This window comes from Nothobranchius furzeri, chromosome 1, assembly GCF_043380555.1.
Source record: "Nothobranchius furzeri strain GRZ-AD chromosome 1, NfurGRZ-RIMD1, whole genome shotgun sequence".
In the NCBI taxonomy this organism is placed as follows: Eukaryota; Metazoa; Chordata; class Actinopteri; order Cyprinodontiformes; family Nothobranchiidae; genus Nothobranchius; species Nothobranchius furzeri.
In genome coordinates this window covers 42,668,866-42,690,444 of record NC_091741.1, presented here as the reverse complement: position 1 = coordinate 42,690,444, position 21,579 = coordinate 42,668,866, and the positions used below count along the sequence as shown (strand labels likewise).

At 41.9% G+C, this 21,579-nt stretch overlaps 1 protein-coding gene across 10 annotated transcripts in view; it reads right to left on the bottom strand.

The window, feature by feature from the left end:
* Positions 1–21,579, bottom strand: part of magi2a (membrane associated guanylate kinase, WW and PDZ domain containing 2a) — a 376,696-nt gene that overhangs the window by 33,892 nt on the left and 321,225 nt on the right. For 9 of the 10 annotated variants that reach the window (XM_070548124.1, XM_070548106.1, XM_070548075.1 and 6 more), the window contains 2 exons: positions 17,700–18,380; positions 2,955–2,986 (listed from right to left, as the gene is read on the bottom strand). In XM_070548124.1, coding sequence (XP_070404225.1) covers positions 2,955–2,986; positions 17,700–18,380 — 713 coding nt within the window. The remainder of the gene's footprint in view (positions 1–2,954; positions 2,987–17,699; positions 18,381–21,579) is intronic. The other variant, XM_070548092.1, reaches the window with a different exon arrangement.

The following is a 21,579-nucleotide window of genomic DNA, read 5'->3' as shown; positions in this document are numbered from 1 at the left end:
AAGATCATGAGGCGCTTCACAAAAACAAAAATGTAAAAATATAAAAAAGCATTTAGAAAATGTTTTAAAAATAGATATTTAAAATGAGCAAAAATAGGCGATTGTTATAAAAAAAAGTTAAGAGAGAGTGAACAGGAAAGAGGGAAATCAGTGGATCCTGAGGAAGGTGGAATAGGTGGGGAGAGCAGAATAAAGAGAGAGTGGTGAAGAAGGTCATACAAAAGCCAGCTTGAACAACTGAGTCTTCAGCTGCTTTTTAAAGGAGACCACTGAGTCCACTGATCTCAGGCTCAGGGGGAGAGAGTTCCAGAGTCTGGGGGATACAGCAGCAAATGATCTATCACCTTTGGTCTTTAGCCTGGTGCTGCACAACCAGTAGGCTTTGATCACTGGACCTCAGAGACCTGCTGGGGGTGTAGGGACTAAGAAGATCACCAATGTAAGATGGTGCTTGTCCATGTAAGGCCCTATAGACCAGAACCAGGATCTTGAAATGAACCCTGAAGTTGACTGGCAGCCAGTGAAGCTGGAGGAGAAGTGGGGTGATGTGGGTGTGTTTGGAACCACCTTCATTATGTAAACATACTGAAGTTAGCCTGCTGCAGCTCAAGATTTAATTTGAATAAATTTAGATAAAATTAGTCTACAAATGACTTGAGGAGCTTTTGTTTTGAAATGCATCACCCATACTCTGACTGGTTTATTGCAAGTAAGAAATTAGATTTTATAGGAGATACATACAGGTTTTATATAGTCAAAATTGAACATATGAAAAATTATGAAATTCTTCACATTTTGCTGAAACTTGAATAAAATTTCTACTCAGATTCAGAATTTGTCTTTTACAATTTAAGATTTTTAAAATAAAATAAATAAGTTTGTTATAATTTTCATTTTTGTGTGTGTGTGTCTATTTTAGACTCTTGGAGACTTTTATTTTGAAATCCAACATTAGACTGAAACTTTGTGTGTGTGTCAAGGAGGGGCAGTCTCCTTTCAGCGTGAAATGAAATTAGTCCTGCACACTTAGTTTGTGTGGATAAAAACAAAATTTAAATTTATTACATATTACTAAGATGCTTTTATTTTGAAATGTCAGATTCTGCAGAAACCTTACAATAAAAAATAAAAACCACACTAAAATAACCAGTCAGTATGTTACTTTGAACCATTTAAATACATATTTCTAATGTGATGAAGTGTTTGCGGCGGCAGTTTTGACACCAGTCAGTCAGCGTTTTAGAGCTCAATAAGCTCGGCCGCATGAGTCACGCCACGGCACCGAACACAAAGTGGAGGCGATGCATTCTGACATGTCAGAAAGTGACAGAGAGCGGCTCGGTGGGAGCGACAAGCTCTCTGAAACTGAGACGGTGAGTTTGACTGAAAACTTCACAGAGAAAACTGGGCCTGGGTCTGGCCCGGGATGTTCTGAGATTAAAAACATAAAGACTCAGATGCTTCATGGTTAAATGACAGCTGAGCAGAGGATCCATTGGTCAGGATGTTAGCGGTGCTTTTGGAGATGGTGTTAAAATCAATAAAACACTATTTATGCAGCGCTGAGCAGCTGCTACTTAAAAATGTTGTTACCTTCCTTTTAGCATTTAAAACCCCACAACAGTAAAAACATGAACTTACATGTATTTGTTTAGCGCCTTCTTAGGGTTCTACAACCCCCCAAGGCACTTCACATCACAGTCATTCACACACTAGTGGTGATGAGCTACGATGTAGCCACAGCTGCCCTGGGGCGCACTGACAGAGGCGAGGCTTGCTGAACACTGGCACCACCGGTCCCTCCGACCACCACCAGCAGGCAAGGCAGGTTAAGTGTCTGACCCAAGGGCACAACAGCAGCATTCTCTGGGGGGAGCTGGGATTGAACTTGCAACCTTCCGATGACTGGACAACCCGCTCTAGCTACTGCTGTCCCAAAGCTAAAGGCTAGGAGACATTGCCGTCATCAAAGTGAGACTGAAGTTGGACATAATGCATGTTGAGGTGCCACAGAGCTCCTAGAGTACCCGAGGACAGGTGCAGAAGAGTTACAGACACAAGGTTGATGGGTGGCGAGTCTTCTCTACAATAACTTTAGATGTTGTGGCTGTAAGAAGCTTCAGGCTGAGTCTGAGATCACGTGACAGTCAGCTTTCTCTCACATTGTTGGTTGAATGGCTCCATACTTCTGAGCTGGAAGGCTTCCTGTAATAAATGACACCTGAACTCACTGAACTCTGGTGTGTGTGTGTGTGTGTGTGTGAGCATCTGATGAATTAAAAAGTTGAAGAGATAAAAAGCTGTGTGCTACATAGAGATGTTGGAGATAGTTTGTTTTAGCTCTCGTCTGATGTTTTCTTGTTTGGATACTGGGATGAACTGGGATCTAGGTCGAGGGACTGGTGAGGATGGCGCTGGCTTGATTCTCTCTCTCTCTCTCTCTCTCTCTCTCTCTCTCTCTCTCTCTCTCTCTCTCTCTCTCTCTCTCTCTCTCTCTCTCTCTCTCTCTCTCTCTCTCTCTCTCTCTCTCTCTCTCTCTCTCTCTCTCTCTCTCTCTCTCTCTCTCTCTCTCTCTCTCTCTCTCTCTCTCTCTCTCTCTCTCTCTCTCTCTCTCTCTCTCTCTCTCTCTCTCTCTCTCTCTCTCTCTCTCTCTCTCTCTCTCTCTCTCTCTCTATCACAGTGTGTGTTGGATTCAGGAGAGCATTTGGAGGATGGAGTTTTTTCAGAGAATACTGAGAGGAAATTGCTGGACAAGATGAAGAATAATATTCTGGCAAAGCAAAGAAAGCTTTTTATTTGTATTTATTTATTATTTATCAATAAAACTCCTTTGAAACAATAAAGAAGGTTTGAGAACGGAAAGGTGAGTCAGACAAAGACTAGACAGCAGCCAAAGGACAGGGTGACAACTATAAATCAGATAATCCAGTTATTTTATGGATGATTTATGTTACCTGCTTCGTTGTCTTCCAGGGTGAATGGTGACCTGTAATGTTGAGAACAAAACATGCTTAGGCTAAAAGAAAATGATGGATGAAAACAACAGAATCACACAGAAAACAAAAAAAAGATGATAATAATAATGTGGATGGTCTCTAGAGGACCTAGGAAAATATGACGCAGACAAAGATAATTTAATCCTAGAGCTGATTAATGACTTCTTGTGTTTTACTAACGACATAAATTCAGGTTAATTTAAAATCCTAACACTAAAAGCCACCGTGAGGCTTCAACATCCTCCAGATCAAAAATTGGATTCTGATAAAAGCTCAAGAAACTTTATTTATCTTTGTTCAACTCCACAGCGGTGTTTTCATATTGAAACGTCCAGCTAAAGACTAATGCTTATATGCAGACGTGGACAAAAAGACTGAAAATAATGTGACCAAGTGGACATGTTAATTTAAGCTGTGTCCACTAGCATCAAAAAATGTTAAATATTTTAATTTAGCCAGTTTTCAAACAAATGTCTTTGGCTGTTAAACGTTTTAGAGCATTTAGAGACAAAATTATTTTGAATAAAACTATTTTGGAACTCTTGTATCAACAATATTGTTAATATATTTTTTCACATGTTTGCATCATGCATTTAATAATTTCTTTCACTGCATCCGACTTTTATGCTTTTAACATTAAAATGACCAGATGAGCTATTATGGTTTCATTTTCAGGTGTTTTTGATAGAAACGTGAGTGGTCACCACGTAGCCTAAAGAAACACCGAGTCATGCAGAGTTACCCCGGGTTTCCACCAGAGCCGTCAGCAGCACGTCTTGCTCGCGTAAGCTGCTGCTTGGCCCTTCCCACGAGACGCGAAGCAGCAGGGGAGCAGCTGTCACCGACAGAGCACAAAGTCACACGAGTGCCTTCGTCAGTAAACACAACAACAAGCAGGAGAAAACTACAACGTGGTTTGTGTTTTATGTTCTGTCCGTTTTATAATCGCCAATACGGACCTGAAAAACAAAGGAGACCGCTAGCTAGGTGATAACTTCTCACGGGGCCGCACATTTAGTAACTGTTTTTTAAAAGTAAAGCAACCAGAAGGCAGTACGTTCTTTATTCTGAAAATCTCGGGAGCTTCTCTCCATTTCCGCGTCCGATTTCCTGTCTTTCCTTCCCCAAAAATGTCGAACTTGACCCGTTTCAGAGGCGTCGCACGTAGAAAATAGAACCGGCGCGTAAGGGCCGCAACATGCTGCTCCTGAGACGCGGCCGACTCGCGCTGCTGACGGCTCCGGTGGAAAAGGTTCTGTTGACCACAGCGGTTCCTATCAGCAGCTATGACGTGCTGCTGCAGGAACGTGCTGCTGACGGCTCCCGTGGAAAGCCGGGGTTAGAAACGTGCTGCTGCTCTAAACCACTTACTGCTATAAATATAGCAGGTTTCAGCAGTGGCGTGTCCAGATCTTTTCAAATGGGGTGGCCCAGGTGAGGCACAACTTTGTGCAGGGGTGGCACCAATGGTTATACTTTTTTTTGTTTTACCCCCAAGCCTTTTGTGGACAATGAAAAGCCTATTTAAAGGTTAATTAGAGTGGTGGCACCTGGGGTGGCCAATCAGATTCCAAGGGTGGCATGTGCTGCCCTGGGTTTCAGGTTTTTGAGCAGCTTATTGAAAAAATGAATAAAACAGCCATAAAAACAGATTCTAAGGTTGAGTGAAAATGTTTTTCTTTTTTAGAAAACTGACAAAAGAATAGAAAACATAAGAGAAATGAAACACAGCTACATTAAAAAGGACAAGTAAGAAACAAAAATATTTATGGAAAATACAAAATTCAACTAAATATTTGCAAAGGAACAGAAAGCTAATAAACAATAAAGAAAAACTCCAAAAATCTTCAGATTGGGTTTGTTGTTGACTTTTATTGTGTTTTCTAGAGTTTTTCTAGCTTTTATCATGTTGTTTTGTACCACAGGGTCACAGGACAAAGAGATTTATGTGACCGAGGGCCGGCGGCACACGTGTGGTGCACCGTTCATCTCCAACCTGAAGCTCAGACATCAGCAACCTGTAAAACGGGTTTTCTGCGGTCGCGTCACCGAAAGAACATTCGTCATGAATCAATCTCCAATATGTCGGGACCTCTAGAAATCAGAAGCTTGTAGGTAAACGCTGCGGCTTTCACTTAAGTGGGTTCACTTTGTACTGCAGGTAAAGGTTACACCGCCTCCCTTTGCTTTCCCATCCATCTTGGGATGACCTTTCCAAAGGCATTCAACACATTTCTCCTGTTTATAGCACAACAAACACAAATCTATCTGATGGAGGAGAAAAATCTTTAACAGCACTTTTTCTCTACTTTATTAGGGTTCCAAGCCCAACGGGCACTGGAACCCTATTGTTTTTGTACGGATTTTTCATTATTTATTATTATTATTCAGGGGCAGTCCCACTGGACTGGCAGACCGGGGTGGTGGTCCCCTTATTTAAAAAGGGGGACCACAGGGTGTGTTCCAACTACAGGGGGACCACACTCCTGAGCCTTCCTGGTAAGGTCTATTCAGGGGTTCTGGAGAGGAGGGTCCATCGGATTGTTGAACCTCAGATTCAGGAGGAGCAATGTGGTTTTCGTCCAGGCCGTCGAACACTGGACCAGCTCTATACCCTTAGGGGGATCCTGGAGGGTGCGTGGGAATTTGCCTGAAACGTTTCGAAACATTGCAGGTAAATAAAACCTTTCTGTGTTTTAAAAAGAACTAAAAGATGGAACAGTCAAATTTAGATGCGTATTTCAAAAAATTTTTTTTAACTTATGCAAATTTGTAGAAATTTGCAAAATAAGTCAAATGTACTTTTGTTAACTCCTCCCGGCTGTCAAACACAATCAAGTAAAAACTTTGCCTGACAAGAGGGGAAGAGCGGCTGATCAAACGATGTGGACGGATTTTTGATATTTGATTTGTTTTTGGAAATATGACTTTTTAAATAAATTTTTTTGGAATGAAAATGTTTTTTTAGTATAACTTTAAAAGATTTTGACATTTTTTAAAGCTGTTCATAACAACCGTACCTAAGGTCAATTGAAGTGTAAATGTTGATTTTTAACTTGATTCAACAATAGGGGGCGCTATAAATAGGAAGAATTTATACTGCTGAACTGGCTAATTGGATCTGCGTGAAACTCAGTGGTTGTCATCATTATAGAGTCTTAGGACTACAATATCAATATGGTAATGATCGATCAAAGTGGGCGTGGTTTACGATCATTTAAAAGTTCAAATTAGAAAAAAATCCTAAAAATAATTATTTATGGATTTTTCAGGATTTTTAAAAAAACCTTTTGATCAGTAAGTCATGAAATGAAACTCAGTTTTTGTTGAAATATATTAAATATAGGGACTTTATCAAGTAATTATGTTAGTCATAATATACTGTTGATGTATAGATTATTTTTGATAATCTTTAGATCAAATATGGATTTTATAATAAAGTTTTTGTTTCGGTCAGTTTATTTATGAATCTGAACTTATTTTCTTAATTAAAAGATATTTAATTTAGAAACAATAAAATGACAAAAACTAATTGCTCATGACCCCATAATGAACCAAGAATATTTTGGAAATTTATTTGAAAATAACTTATTTTTAATGAATTTTATAAACATTGTCAGTAATATTGATAGTAAATGGCCTGTATTTGTACAGCGCCTTAGTTTGGTTGAACAACCCTCCAAGGCGTTAAACAACACAACCAGTGTTGTTTTTTTTATTTTTTGTTTTGTCATTTAAGTGCTGCCACCATCTCCCCCTTCGAGAAGCAACACACATATGCAAATAAAAGAATCAAAATATGGGGATGACTGCTGGAATTATGCACCAGCCTTCCCAGTCCCATCCTGGCCTGACTCCAACGACACTGTGAAAAGATTCATCCCTCTGAAACGCCACTGGAACTGTGACAGCATGGAAGCCAACAAAAGCTAAATGTTTTCCACAATCTCTCAGTAATCACGAGCCAAGAAGGGTTTACAGGCCTGAAAGAGTTACAGCAGCATTTTAAAAACTCTATTTTTCACTCAGTGTGACGGGGTAGACCAGCTCAGAACAACACAGAATGACTGAGAGACAGTATTCCTGCTTCTCCTCTGTGAGAAGGTCAGTCAATAAAAAGATTTTCTAGACATTTGAGTCGGTGTGAAGGACGGAGCGAACAACAGCGCTTGATGGTAGAGAACAGAGAAAGACAGAAGAGAACAGAAGTATCAGGCATCACTGACCGAGGTGATCCACAGGGTAAAGTCACGGTTAACTCAGGCATACCGGACAGTTAGTAGGGTGTGTGTGTGTGTGTGTCATGTGTGTGAACGCAGCCAGGAGGCAGAGGCAGAGAGAGAGAGAGGCAGAGAGAGGCAGAGAGAGAGAGAGAGAGAGAGGCAGAGAGAGGCAGAGAGAGAGAGAGAGAGAGAGAGAGAGAGAGAGAGAGAGAGAGAGAGAGAGAGAGAGAGGCAGAGAGAGAGAGAGAGAGAGAGAGAGAGAGAGAGAGAGAGAGAGAGAGAGAGAGAGAGAGAGAGAGAGAGAGAGAGAGAGAGAGAGAGAGAGAGAGATGGGTGGGTGGGTGGGTGGGTGAGCTGTCCATGGTGCTGAATGCTCCTGAATGCTTATCAGATCTGTCGGCTCAGCTCCAGTTGAACCTAACTTAGTTACTGTCCCTGAGACAGTTGGACAATGTTCCAAAGTCATTCCATTACTGGTTACTACCACTACTACTACTACTAATAATAATAATACAACAATAAAAGACAACAACAACAACAACCACTACTACTATTACTATTAATAATACAACAACAACAAAACAACAACAACAAAACCCACTACTACTACTACTACTAATAATAATACAACTACTACTACTACTACTACTACTAATAATAATAATACAAATTCTACAACCATTACTACTACAACTAACAAAAATAATAGAAATACTTCTACTACTACTACTACTACTACTACTGCTACTACTACTACTAATAATAATACAAATTCTACGACCACTACTACTACTACTACTACTACTACTAATAATAATAATAATTTAACAACTACTACTACTTCTACTAATATTAATACAAATTCTACTACCATTACTACTACTACTACTACTACTAATAACAAAAATAACAGAAATACTTCTACTATTACTAATACTTCTAGTACTACTATAAATAATAATAAAAAGACAGTTAAACAATGTTCCAAACTGATTCATTAACGGTTAATACTAATACAACAATAACCACTTCTGCCACTACTAATCTACACTACTATTACTATAAGTAATAATACAAAACTAATACTACTACTAATAATAATACAAATACAACAACTACTAATAAATATTCCTGTCAAGTCTCATATTTTACCCTTCATACCCACCCTCTTCCCAAATTGGTGTCCCCCCCTAGGCTTGGGCGGTATTACGGTAATACCGTATGCACCCAGTGTTAAAAAAAGCAACAGTATCCGTTTCAACATAGTCATGAAAACAAAGCAGTGCACGTACGAAATAAGGATAGAAAAAATAAAAATAAAAAATATACATAAAAGTCATTTAAAGTATAAAACAGATGCATGGTTGAATTTTCAGTTTTGTTTAAATAGTTTCAAATGTTTTGTCCAACTTTTGGAGATGTTCCATAAGGTTTATGAACGTGATGTCATCACGGAGGAGACGCATGGAGAGGGACGGGGAAAAAATAGCAACTCGCACACAGAGTGACTTGGTGTCTTAAAAGAGCACAACTTGTGCAGTTTAGGAGTATTTTGTTTTCAAAGAAAGCAAAAAAGGAGAACCGGTAAACACTGATGAGGTAATATTTGTAAACAAAAGATGAACGCGAAAGATGCAGGCTCTGTCGGCACAGGAGCGAGCCGGAGCTTTTTCAGGCGAAAAATCTTTTATAAGCTGCTTTTAAAAAAAAAAGAAGTTAATATTATGTGTGTTATGTTGTTATTGTTTTAGTAATAGTGTTTGTTATTCAGTTTCTGAACGATGAAGGTCCAAGCCAACAGTTTGGTAATTCCACTTGAACCGTACGTCATCATTTTTAAATGAGTCCCGGTAATACCGTACACCATGGTAAAAAAGTGGAGGAAGATAGACGGCATCAAAGTTTGGATACCGCCCAAGCCTTGTCCCCCCCACCCCGTCTTGCTGCTATCACACGTGCAGCGTGGGAACGTTGCTCTGTGAAGAAGTCATAAAGTCTGAGATGGAACTGAATGCTACGGGTGGAAAAGTCACACAGTGTATGACCGATTGTGTCTTAACTGTAAATCTTGAGACGTCAGCCTCGCTGAAGCTGTTTTCATCAGCAGTAGTACGACATAACCGTTTTCATTATCTGCCTCATGCAGTCACTTAACTCTGACACGAAAAAGCTCCTAAACTTTAGAGCAGAACCAGCAAACATCCCATTTTCTAAAGGATCTTTGTTACCAGCAGCCTGCAAAAGACCCGGATGGCTCCAACTTTTAGTTGAATCTAAGAGAGACGGCAAATAAATCTGATTATCGGGCATCAGAGCTTGACACGGAAATATTTAACACAAACAAAACTCTTACCATTAGCTGAAAAATATATTCCTGTATCATCTTGTTTTTTCTTCGGCTAACATGTTTCGGCCGAAACTTCCGCCTTCGTCAGAGCCGCAAGCTGTTTGTGGCGTCACTTCCGTTTATGTGCAGGCAGTAAAGGACGACGTCGCCCTCTGCTGCCCGCATCCTTCACTCTGATAACTCAGTCCCATGTGTGATCCAACGTGTAAACACAGTGAATTCCTGTATTTACAGATAGTTCATCTGTCTTTCTAAGGTCTAACAGGTTTTCTTCAGCTTATTTTGTTCTTGAAAATTAAAGAATGCTCTCATGGTCAGGTATATTTGACTGAAAGTCTGAAAGAAAACAAAAAAATCTTTCTGAACGTAAAAACACATAATCAAGAGAACTGATTGTTGCTGAAGGCTTTTGTGAATGAATCACACGAATAAATGCAGAACTCATCTTAAAAGGGTTAAAAAAAATCCCACTGCAGCACAAAAGGAAACAGAAAAAAGATCAGAATTTGTGTGATTTATGAACCGGGAGACAGAAAGAACGGAGGCTACTAAAGAAAGATCAATCAAATGTTTCTTCAATTCATTTTTTGCCACATCTGGGCAGAAAACAGATTATTGCTGTTAAAAATAATCAGTGCTTTTGTGTCTTGGAGAAAAAACAAATTGTTCATAAGTTCAGCTGAATATGCATGAGTCATCACTTCATCCTAATAAAAACCAAACAGCAATGCCTGATTTATCTGAGAGGAGACCGGTTAATAACTTTTCTCCTTCCAACACACAAAAAAAGAGATGTTCAGCACAACTTTTAGCTCTGTGATCTAATTCTGATAAATAACCCGACACACAAGCAGCTCCATCATACCCTCCATGCACAGAACCTCTGCACGTCCATCCTGGGCAGCTAAAGACTGGATATCGATCCCTGGCAAGCCCCTCCTCCGTTTTAGAACTTGTGTGGAGAAATCTGCAAGTGTGAATGAAGCTGACAAGTCTGATCTGCTGGCAGAGGGCCCAACTCATCACTCACTCGCTCTTCCTTCTCCTCCTTCTGTTTTCCTCTTTTGTTTCCAACCACCTTGCACACAGTGATGAATCACTGTCTAGTTACACCCCGACTCCCTGAGGGGCCGGAGGAGGCTCAGTCAGTCGAGAAGTCCTTATAGGACAGAACCTTCACAAGGGGCCTGCCGAGTTTTCCCAGAAGCCTCGGGACAAATCAGGTGAAAGGTCAACTCAGACAGCTGATTCACGGTTTGCTCTGGGCAGAGTGAGGACTGAGGCTATATGCCAGTGCTGGTTGGGAAGGTGTAGGTGTGTGAATCCAACCATGTGACTCAGCATTTGTGAGTGAGTGAGTGGGTGTGCAGCCGTGTGGATGAACGTTGGATCAGAAGCTAAATCGCGGAGCGTGCACGAACAAGGACTGCAGCCTCTGCTGCTAATTGCAGGCCTGCATCTCTGTCGGTGCTGCAGCGTGGACGCAGGTTGTTAAAGGTTTGGGGTAGCCACTAATGAGGCAGTTAGCCATGCACACACATGCATGCACACACAGAGGTTCAATAATTACTGGTAATGAGAGAAAGAGGGCCTGTTTGATGGGCAAAAAGAGCTGCAGTGTCACAAAAGTTTCAGGGTGGCTAAATATCATAACTTGTATTATCAGCAGAGATTTAATTGACTGGAAGATTTGAGCCTAATTTCTAAACGATGAACTAATGGGCCATTCTGCCTGGAATATAAAACCGTTGATGACTAAGTTCTTTGAGCAATAACTATTACATTTCATATCAGTGGCGTTTTTTCTACAAAACATTCAAAGACACCAAAGTGGGTTTGAAAACAAACATGAAAAAATAAAGAAAGAAAGAAAACTTCTTTTGTCCAGTTTCTTCCACTTATCCAGGGTTTGGTGAGAGGAGTAACAGGTTCAGAGCGTCGCTCAGCAGCACTTCCTGAAGGTGCAGGTTAAAGTTAAAATCCCATTAGTTGTCACACACACAGGTGTGTGTACGAAATTTGTTCTCCGCATTTGACCCATCCCCTGGGGGAGCGGTGAGCTGCAGACACAGCCGCGCTCGGGAACTATTTGGTGGTTTAACCCCCCAATCCAACCCCTTAATGCTGAGTGTCAAGCAGAGAGGCATTGTGTCCCATTTTTTCAAAGTCTTTGGTATGACCCGACCAGGAATCGAACCCCTGATCTCCCAGTCTCAGGACGGACACTCTACCACTAGGCCACTGAGAAACTGGTGTTCCCAGAACAGGATCGGTAGGGTCTGTGTCTTTCCAGGGGTCTTCCACTAGTGGGACTTAACACCTCAAAGGATTTCATTTCGATCTTGCTTGAACTCCTCACTTTCTTTAAAGCTGAGCTGCAGATATCTGGGATAATGCTCTATTGGTCACAGTTCAATTCTTGTGAGAATAGATGGGCCTGTGAATTTAGAGTTTTGCCTTTCAGCTCCTTCTTTACAACACCAGATCAAATCAGTGCTCCTGAGCAAAGACATCCACCGTCCCCCAGAACAGAACTCAGCAAAATATGATCAAATAAACATAAAATAAACTCTAAAGATCAAAGTAAGGAAGTACATTTTAAACCTGTAGGCTTTTTGGAGAAAATACCATTCATCCATCCATCTTTCCATCCAAACACCCATCCACCCAAACATCCAATGTCATAATGATGTGATAAAAGACTTTCAACAAGAATGAACGGAAAGGTCTAGATGACAATAGTGAGACCAGCCATGTTGTCTGGTATAGAGACAGTGTCCACGGGGACAAGACAGGAGACAGAATGGAGGTTGCAGAGCTCTAGATGTTGTGGTTACCTTTGGGAATGATGAGGATGGACAGGATCAGGAATGAGTCCATCAGAAAGACAGGTCATCTTAGACGAATAGCACAGAAATTAAAAAAGGACCCAACATGGATCCTTGAGGCACACCACAAACAAGTGATCCCCCCATGAACACTAAAAAAACCCTCGCTGGTTCTCTTTTTTCCCCACACACGCTCATTCTAGCTTCGATCAGCTTCATAGCGAACCATCTGCTGATGGATGAAGAACACGACCTGCTCTGGAACAACGCATGAATATTTAGTAGAGCTCCAGACTTTAGTTTTGAATCGCATCCACTTGATGCAGAATGTAAAAACAAAAGTCCTGCTTTGCAAAAGGAGACACTTTTCCTTAAATAATGCTGTTTTTGAGGCAGATAATCCCTGGTTGTGAACAGGATTACTGAAGCTAAAAAGTCACATTTCCACTCAGCTGCTCTCTGTATCCATGACAACACCAAGCCAAGCAAAACAACCTTTGCAGAAGTGATGATGACTCTTTTTTTTTTGGAAACTCACTCGGCGTAGGAATATCTTTCCTCTGCATCTTATTGTTCCACCTTGGTTTTTCTTTTTCCAATTTGACTCACAACCACCAAAAACCTGCAATAAAAGCGAGCTCCAGTGTCTGAATCTCAGATCTCTGGACCCTCTTCATCTCAACGGTCGTTTCAGATCATCCAGGCTGGACATTAGGACTGCGTTGCCATAGTAACTACACCATAAAAAGGCCGTAACGGTTTTTGTGGGAGTTTGTGAAAATGGGAATTAAGAAGGCATAAAAGCTGTCATGCCTTGTGTGTGTGTGTGTGTGTGTGTGTGTGTGTGTGTGTGTGTGTGTGTGTGTGTGTATGTGTGTGTGTGTGTGTAAATAAAAAAGAAATGGTGGTTTTATTTGCATGATAAAAAAAGACGATTATGTTAACAACACCTGGTTAAAATTGTGGCACCAGGCCATTGGTGCAATGACTGTTAAAGAGGAGCGCATCATTTCAGCTGCAGAGTGACGGCTTTGTAAGGACGGGTAATGGTCTGGCTAATTATTTAGAGTTCATGATTTTTATTGTTGAGGGGGGACTTTTGCAGAGAATCTTAAAGGAATTTTCGGGGTCAATTTAGTACCTAAATTCTGTAGAAGTGTGAGATTTTACCGCAGCTGTTTTTAAAAATCCAAATCCCACTTATGTTAACACGTTTACGATAATTAGAAAAACTAATTTAATCAGAATGAACTCAGTTACTATTTTAGGAAAAATATAAATTTAGCATTAATTTTTTATACATTTTATTTTGAAAGCCAGAAAAACAAACCGTTTCTGACACAGTCATTTTTTCTGTTGCTCGTTTCCACTTTACAGATTTAACCAACATCTGAACTCAAGAGAAAAATAGCAAATTTTTACTTCAAATGACAAATTAGATTTATATTAAACACTTTTTATTCATAGCACAATCACATGGGCTATTTAGAAGCTGCAACACATTCAGACAGACTTAGCCCTCCCACTGTCCTAATGGTTGTGACCCCGCGAGGAAAGCTGACCACTGAGCAGGATTGATGGTTTATTTTTTGAGGTCCACATGGCAGGGGCGAGCACCACCTCAGGGTCACCCATAAAGACAGTGGGAGGGTTAAACCATCTATTCTATACAGTCTTGTCACGTATGTCTCAATGATGTCTCAGATTGTTTGCAATTTTTTTCCATTTGCAAAATAATTGCAGACCTGCACAGAAGTCGTCTTGCAGAAAGAAATTTGCAACAACATACCACCAACTCTGCAGAAAACGCTCAGGAATGTTTCGGAAACTCTTCCAAATGATATTCATATTTTACCACCAGCATCTATTTCCCTCCTAAGTAATTTTCTTTAGTGTTTATTTTTCCGAAATCCACCATTTCTAAAATTACATCTCCAACTAGAAAAACAAAAACAGAAACCGCTTCATTTGGAGAAGTGAAATAGCTTATATGGTGGTGATCCACCCTTTAACCAATACACAGAACTATAATATCTGAACATCTCCTTTCCTATTTGCAGCTTTTTGTGTATTGAAGCATTTTATCTTTTAAAATAACGATCATTCAAGCAGAAGAGCGGTCTTTCAACGAGCTCCTAAATCTCCCCATCTCAGAGAAAACGGGCCGGACTGGACTCAGATCATAATCTTCTCTTTCTGAGAGTCTTTTCAGCTCAAGAGAAAGAAAAGTTTAAACAGTTTTGCTGCAGAAGAGCCAAACGAATGTCAGCGTCTTCGCTGTCTTGGAGACCAAAACACAGACACTTCTGCAGAGTGGTTCAAAACCATGAATGCTTTCTGCTACAGAAACATTATATCAATGGGCAGCCCCCCCTCCATAAGGTAAGAGTCAACAACACGTCTCTAAAAACCTGAGCAGCTCAGCTTTTCCAGATGAATGACTGCTTCAGTGTTTCTAGCCTAGCCCCATTACTTCTTGTTTATCTTCAACACAAGAAGAGCTCATACCAACACATTCTCACTCCCAGCGTGTCAAAAACAAACTCTTGGTCAGCCACCCTCCACGTCAGACCCCTGACGTAAGAAGTGCCCTTTTTCTTTACTTATGTGCGAAAAGGGATTTTCACCTTATTTGACTGCAGATCCCAATGCAGCGTTACACTGACGCGATGGGATGTCCGCAGCCAGGGCACCAAACAAGCTCATTGTACCTCACCCTAACCTTATCCTCTTATTTAACCTTCCCATCACCCCTATCCTAACCTTAACCATCTTGCTAGCGAACACGTGAGTGATGTGTCAATCGCTCTAAAAGCCGGCTCTATGAAGTTAACGGCGGGAGCCGCCTCGTCATTGGTCGAGTTTGGACCGAGCCAACGCGAGGGGGAGGTTTCAACTACCAAGGTGGAGGTTAAAAGTAGAGGGTATTTGTAACCTCCCCCTCGCCAGATGGTATGTTCTAACGTTCCTCTTGGGCGGCAAATATGAAAATTGACAGTAAGACTCTGACTGTCAGAGTCAGAATGCACGGGAAACAGACGCTTTATCACAGTGAGAGTAACGTTTTAGGTAGCAAGAGGGTTAAGGTTAGGATGAGGGAGAGGGGAAGGTTATAAATAGTGAAACGTTAAGGTTTAGGTGCGGTTAACTGAGCTGGTTCTGTGCCGCATCAGCGGATATTTAATCACGTCAGTTTTACGCTGCATTGGGATCTGCTGTTACAAAAGGGAAAAACCCCTTTTCGCACATAAGTAACAAAAAAGGGCACTTTTGGCGTCTGGGGTCTGACGTGGAGGGTGGCTGACCAAGCGTTTGTTTTTGACGCTTAGGGTGTGAGAATGTGTTGCTCAAACACAAGAATTACAACCCCCCCCAAAGGCTCCAGAGTCTTTGATCTTAATGAGCTTAAAGTGTTCTCACGGTTAAATCTAAAAAGCACTCTTGAGGGACCCACGGCGTCCCGAACGTCACTTTTCCTGCACCTTTCCTTTGTTTTATTCCCGTTGACACCTTCGACTGATGCAGTTATGCTCCTGTACAGGCAGACGCACTTTTGACCCCCTCCCCCGCCGATGAAAGCAAAGACAAACAACACAAACAGAAGTGACGCGGCATCACATTCAGAACATTAGAGTCAAACGCAGCACAGACATGAAGGTTGTTTCAGCCTTTAAACAACAACGAGCCGCTTTGGGAAACGGGAGCCTTTGTTTTTGCCGTCAGCAGGAACAAACAAATGAAGATGAATGCGAGCAAAAGCGTAAAAGAATTACAGATGTTTGGCCTCCTCTCTGCTTGCACCCTCATCTCTTTGCCTAATAAAGAAACAAATGGCCGAGAATTTATTCATAGGACGCCGCTGACCTTTGCGGGTGATTCTCGGAGGTGTCTGTGGCACCCGGGCAGTTGGCATTATGCGACATTACACAACACACAAAAGCAGCAGCAGCATTTGGTTTCTGCTTCTAGCGTCAGCTGCGAACGCTTAAAGTTCACAGATTCAAACCAGAGCAAAAAGCAGGTAAAAACAAATAGACGAGTCACTTTGACAACATTTAAATTTGACAAAAACACATTAGAGATTTAATCAGACGTCTTTATCTTGAGCTTCACAGCTTGGGCTGAGTCGTCGGTGGCAGACGCACCACCCCGATGACTCGGTGAGAATCTCAGCTTGTAGGAAGATCACAGCGGGGTTACGCACGACTTACGTCCCGTCAATCGAGTTCTTCAGACGTTAAGGGAAACAACGCTTCCTCGTTTCCTTTCATTCAGCAACACTAATCCGACAGCTTCTGGCTTTGAGCACAACTCACAAGGACAAGAGAACGGTTACCTGAGGATCTGGCAGAACACAAACTGGTGCAGACACCAAATTTTCTGGGAAAAAAGGGAAACTTTGACCTGCTCAAATTTGAGGCTTCTGGTAATCTAGGCTTAGAAAATTGCTCATCCATAAGAGACAGAGATGACAAAACTGAAACACCAAAAACTGTTCAACTAGACTGCATCGTTGAGTGACGGGAGGACTGACAAGGGACAGAAGAGCATCAGCAGCAGGAAGCTGGACTCAGGAAGATGAGCGTAAAGAGGAGACGAAGGCCACTGAGAGGAGATGTGCATCGGCGAGCCATTGTTGTTCCTCGTAGGACTGAATAACTGCTTTTTCACACCAACCGAACCGAAGCGCGCACACATATGTAGCTCCCAGAGGTGGAAAGTAACGAACTACATTTACTCAAGTTACTGTAATTGAGTAGCTTTTTTGTATATTTATACTTTTTAAGTCGTTTTTAAAAGCTGTACTTTTACTTTTACTTGAGTAAGTTTTTTAAAAAGAATTGTAATTCGCTACATTTTAAATCATCTCCGTTACTGAGTAAAAATAAATTATAGGCTTAATAAATTAAAAATATTAGTGTAGCAGCGTTGGAACGGAAAGAGACGCCTGCATGAGCGCCACGTCTAAACCGTGTGTGTGTGTGTGTGTGTGTGTGCGCACACACGAGCGAATTGTGAACTGGCGTTGTGATTTAGCACTACTTAGATGTAGCCATCCTTACGCTGACAAAAATGTAACTAAGTAACTTTTACTTTGAGTACATTTTGTTTACGATACTTTTTACTTTTACTTGAGTAAAAATTTAGGCAAGTACTTTTGCTTGTAATTGAGTAAAAAATTATCAAAGTATTGGTACTTTTACTTAAGTAGGAAATTTTTGTACTCTTTCCACCTCTGGTAGCTCCTAACGAAGGAGAAACAAAGCGATACAGTAGGATGCAAACCTGCAGGATCTGGTCTTACCTGTCCCGCCCCTCTGAACCACCAGGCTGGTCTCGGCTCCAACAGCACACTCCTTGAGCAGATCCACCACCTGCGTGTGAGCGAACCCCTGCACGGGCTGCTTGTTAATCTCCACGATCAGGTCGCCCTCGCACAGGCCAGGGCAGCCTTGTGGTTCCAGGACCTGTTTCACCCGCTGGCCCGTGGCACTGTCCGCGATGGTGAAGCCAAAACCATCCACGCCCTTCACCATGGTCAGAGTCAGCAGCTCCCCCTGGGTGGCCCCTGAAGACGCCATGGAGATGCTGTCAGGGGGCGTGGTGCCGCTGGTGGCAGGAAGCGACCCGTCTAGGTGGGTGTCACCTGGGTGAGAGGTGAGGAGCTGCTGCGGGGAGCTGACCTGGTCCTGACCGGGGTCTGTGACGAAGCGAGCCGTTCGGGTGAGATAGTCCAGGTAGTTATCGTAGCCCGTCCTGCCGTTCACCATGATGGGCCGCTGCTCCATGATGCCTAACGGGGAGATGATGGTGGTGGTGTTGTTGTTGGTGTTGGCGGCGTCCTCTGGGTCGTACGGTAAAGGGTAACCACGACAGAGCACCAGGGTCACGCTCTGGCCGATGGGCACGGACTGGAAGAGTTTAACCACATCGGCGTGGGTGGTGCCGAGGACGCAGACGTCATTTATGTAGACGATGACATCACCTGACGGGAGAAGGAATCAGACATGAGGGGAATGTTTACTAATCGGAACATTAGACATAATGATCACAGAAATGGGAGGACGGAGAAGATGAACCTCAAGATCAGATTTCAAAGCATTTTAATCGCAGTTAACTAAGATTTTGTTTTAAAAGGACCACTGCATAGGAGACTGCATACACTTGTTGTGCTATCTGGAGAAAAGACCTGTGGGCACTCGGTTGGTGACCCCTGTTTTAGTGTTAGTTTTACTCCAGATGGACCAGGACCTGCTCCAGCACACACTGGGCTCCAGCCAAGTGCATAAACATACTGATTGTTGTTGTTTTCTACACTTTGAAATCCAGCAAGAGAGTAAAACTCTGCTTTGTTCACTTGTCCGAAGTCAAGTTGACCTTTTGACTTCAATACAAACAGCAGAAGATCTAAAGAAATGTGCAAACTTTTCCCGCCTGAGCCACTAAGGTAGAGCAGGTGGTGAAGTAATCAGAAGGTTGCAGGTTCAAGCTCAGCCCCACCAGCGTGTGAATGGGTGAATGACTGAATGTGTTGTGAAGCACCTTGGGTGGGTTGTAGAACCTTTAGACGGCACCATGCAAATACAGGCCGTTTGATTTGTAAAAAATATAATAGACAACTCTCTTTGTGCGTTTGTTTTTCATAAATTACAGCCACGACATTGAGTGATCAAACTGGCAGAGCTGAAGGGTTAAAATCCTCAAAATTATTAAAGTTTTTATAGATTTGAGCAGGACGAAAGTTGTCTAACAGATCAGTTAAAAAATGCAAAAAAATAAAAACGTAGATATTTTTTATAACCGCTTTTACGAGCGGAAGTTTTTGTCCTCCAAGGCCACTAGAGTATAGTAAATTAAAGTGACGCCTGAGGGTTAAGTGTGACAAAAAGCAAGGACTTGGTAAAGGGGACAACATACTTTTTCATGGCCCTTTAATTCTTTTTACCCCATGAAGAACAAACGAGCCTTTGGTAAAAGCCAACACTCTGTTTGAAAACCACATGAAAATCTAGCGAAACAAGGAGCTAACATCAAGAGACACAGTGTGGTGGGTGGATCTGAATGCTAACAGAGGAACGGAGATATACGAGCTAATTAACTGAAAAGAATGAGGAAAAAAAACAATCCGATCTGCAGCCTTATGAATGCTGAAAACTAAATAAATTAGAGTCGGATTCTAATTTCAAGTGAGAGTTTGTGTTCAACTATCTGTTTCAGAAAGAGCATTTGTTTTATGTTAACGATCCGGTGAAAGAAACTTCAAATTAACAATATGGTCCAAATGCTCATGAAGGCATCAGCATTTCCAGTGAACATCTCTACATCTGCACGGGCTCTCCTCTCATCCCACCAACAGCCGTAAACGCTTTCCACGGATAAACATCACCTCAGATAACGTCTCATCTGCCTTTCAAGTCGGAAAAAAAGCGGATGACAAGTGGTGAAAATGTTTGTCTTTTATGGGTTACTGGAGCTTTTTGCAGGAGGACACTGAGCTGCAGATAAAACCAAGAAGATGAATACAAGCTCCCACATGAAAGAACTCCACATCCAGGCTCATTACATTACTAAATATAGACTTTTAGGCTCCTACAGGTCCTGGGCAACTGGAAACAGAAATGTAACAAACAGTATTATCAGCTCTGACAATAAAAACACTCAAGGGCAGAAAAATTGTCAAGCTCTTTGGAGAGAGCTGCTCCAGACAACAAGAAATCTGATTAAAAAAATACATTTGTGCTTAAGTGATTCCTTATTTGCAAAGCTCCGCCTATTAAACAGCCATAAAATGTGTGCAGCAGACCGTTAAAGCCCCTTTTAGTCGAAGAACGAGACAAATTGTGCTAAATTCTTTGCATTGATTGCTAAAGAGCAGCCCAAAAGCTAGAGCCCCGTGTGATCGCTCACCGTGAATGAAAGTTAAGACATCACCTGTTCTCCCTTGGCGTAAACTGTGCCGCAGACAAACCGATTTCCAAGTTTTAACGCTCTGCTGGAATCGACAGAGCGAGCGTGCACCTCGAGGCGCCGTGACGTGAGGGACTTTTTAATTAATCAGAGTAAACGCGGCCGACATTTGCCTAGAGCATCCGTGTCACAATCAATAGTCTGAGCACACTAGGAAACAAATGATGGTGCTGTGACCCGAAGATGCTCCGTTCTGCCCAGGAAGTCTGTGACCAGAAAAGAAATGCTTCAAAAAGCTGAAGAAGAACAACGATGGGAACAAAAAAAAAATGAATAAAAAGTCTAAGTAGACATAAATGATCCCAATACAGGCGTGGATAAAAGGAGGAAGAACATTTGATACATCCAAGCCCCCACAACGGAGCTCTAAAATTGAGTCCAACCCGGAAGTAGCAAAAATTGCAGTTCCACCCTCATCCACTAGGGGCTGGTGTCAGAAGCGAGCAAATCCTCATTGACTCCCATGTTAAAAATACCAATTTCACAGCAGAAATAAACATGTTTACAGCCTGGTACCAAAGCATGTTTTTGGTTTAAATGATCTATTTTACACTCATGACAACTCAGGGGGGTGCATTTTTTCTCACTCTTCTGTTTAAGTGTATTAAAAGCCTAAAATTCTGTATAATTAATGAGCATCAAACCCACGTGACCACAGAGCTAGCTCCGTGGAAAGGCCTCAGTAGAGCCTCGGTCTGGCTTGGAAACTGCTCCGGGATTTTGAGTCTCTGTGTTTGTGTATTCTTGTTTGGATATTTTTTGTGCAATTGTTGGACAAAATGACTTGCTGTGGCATTAATTGCACTAATAGAGCGTCCAAGTAGTCTCCACTTCATTTTTTTCAGTAAGTAAAATTATATTTATGTATTTTAGGTCACTGCCGAGCTGAGCTTAGATTTTAACATGTACTGTTTAACCATGAAATTTAAATGTAATAGGGTAAAACCCAGTGCATTTAACATAATGCTGCACTTTAGAAAATGGGTTGAAATATAACATGTTGGTAGAGCTGGGTTCCAACTATCGGCTTGTGGAGCTCTCGGGAGACCGATGTTTTCCACCCGTTTCTCCCCTCCCCGCAGCTCGGCGCATCTCTGTCTGATGCGCGGGCTGCCGGCTTGTGGAGCTCTGGGATGGAAACCTTTCCACCCGGTTCTCCCCAGCGGCAGCTCTGCGCATCTCAGATCGCAGCGGCGCTTATCTGCTGCGCGGGCTGC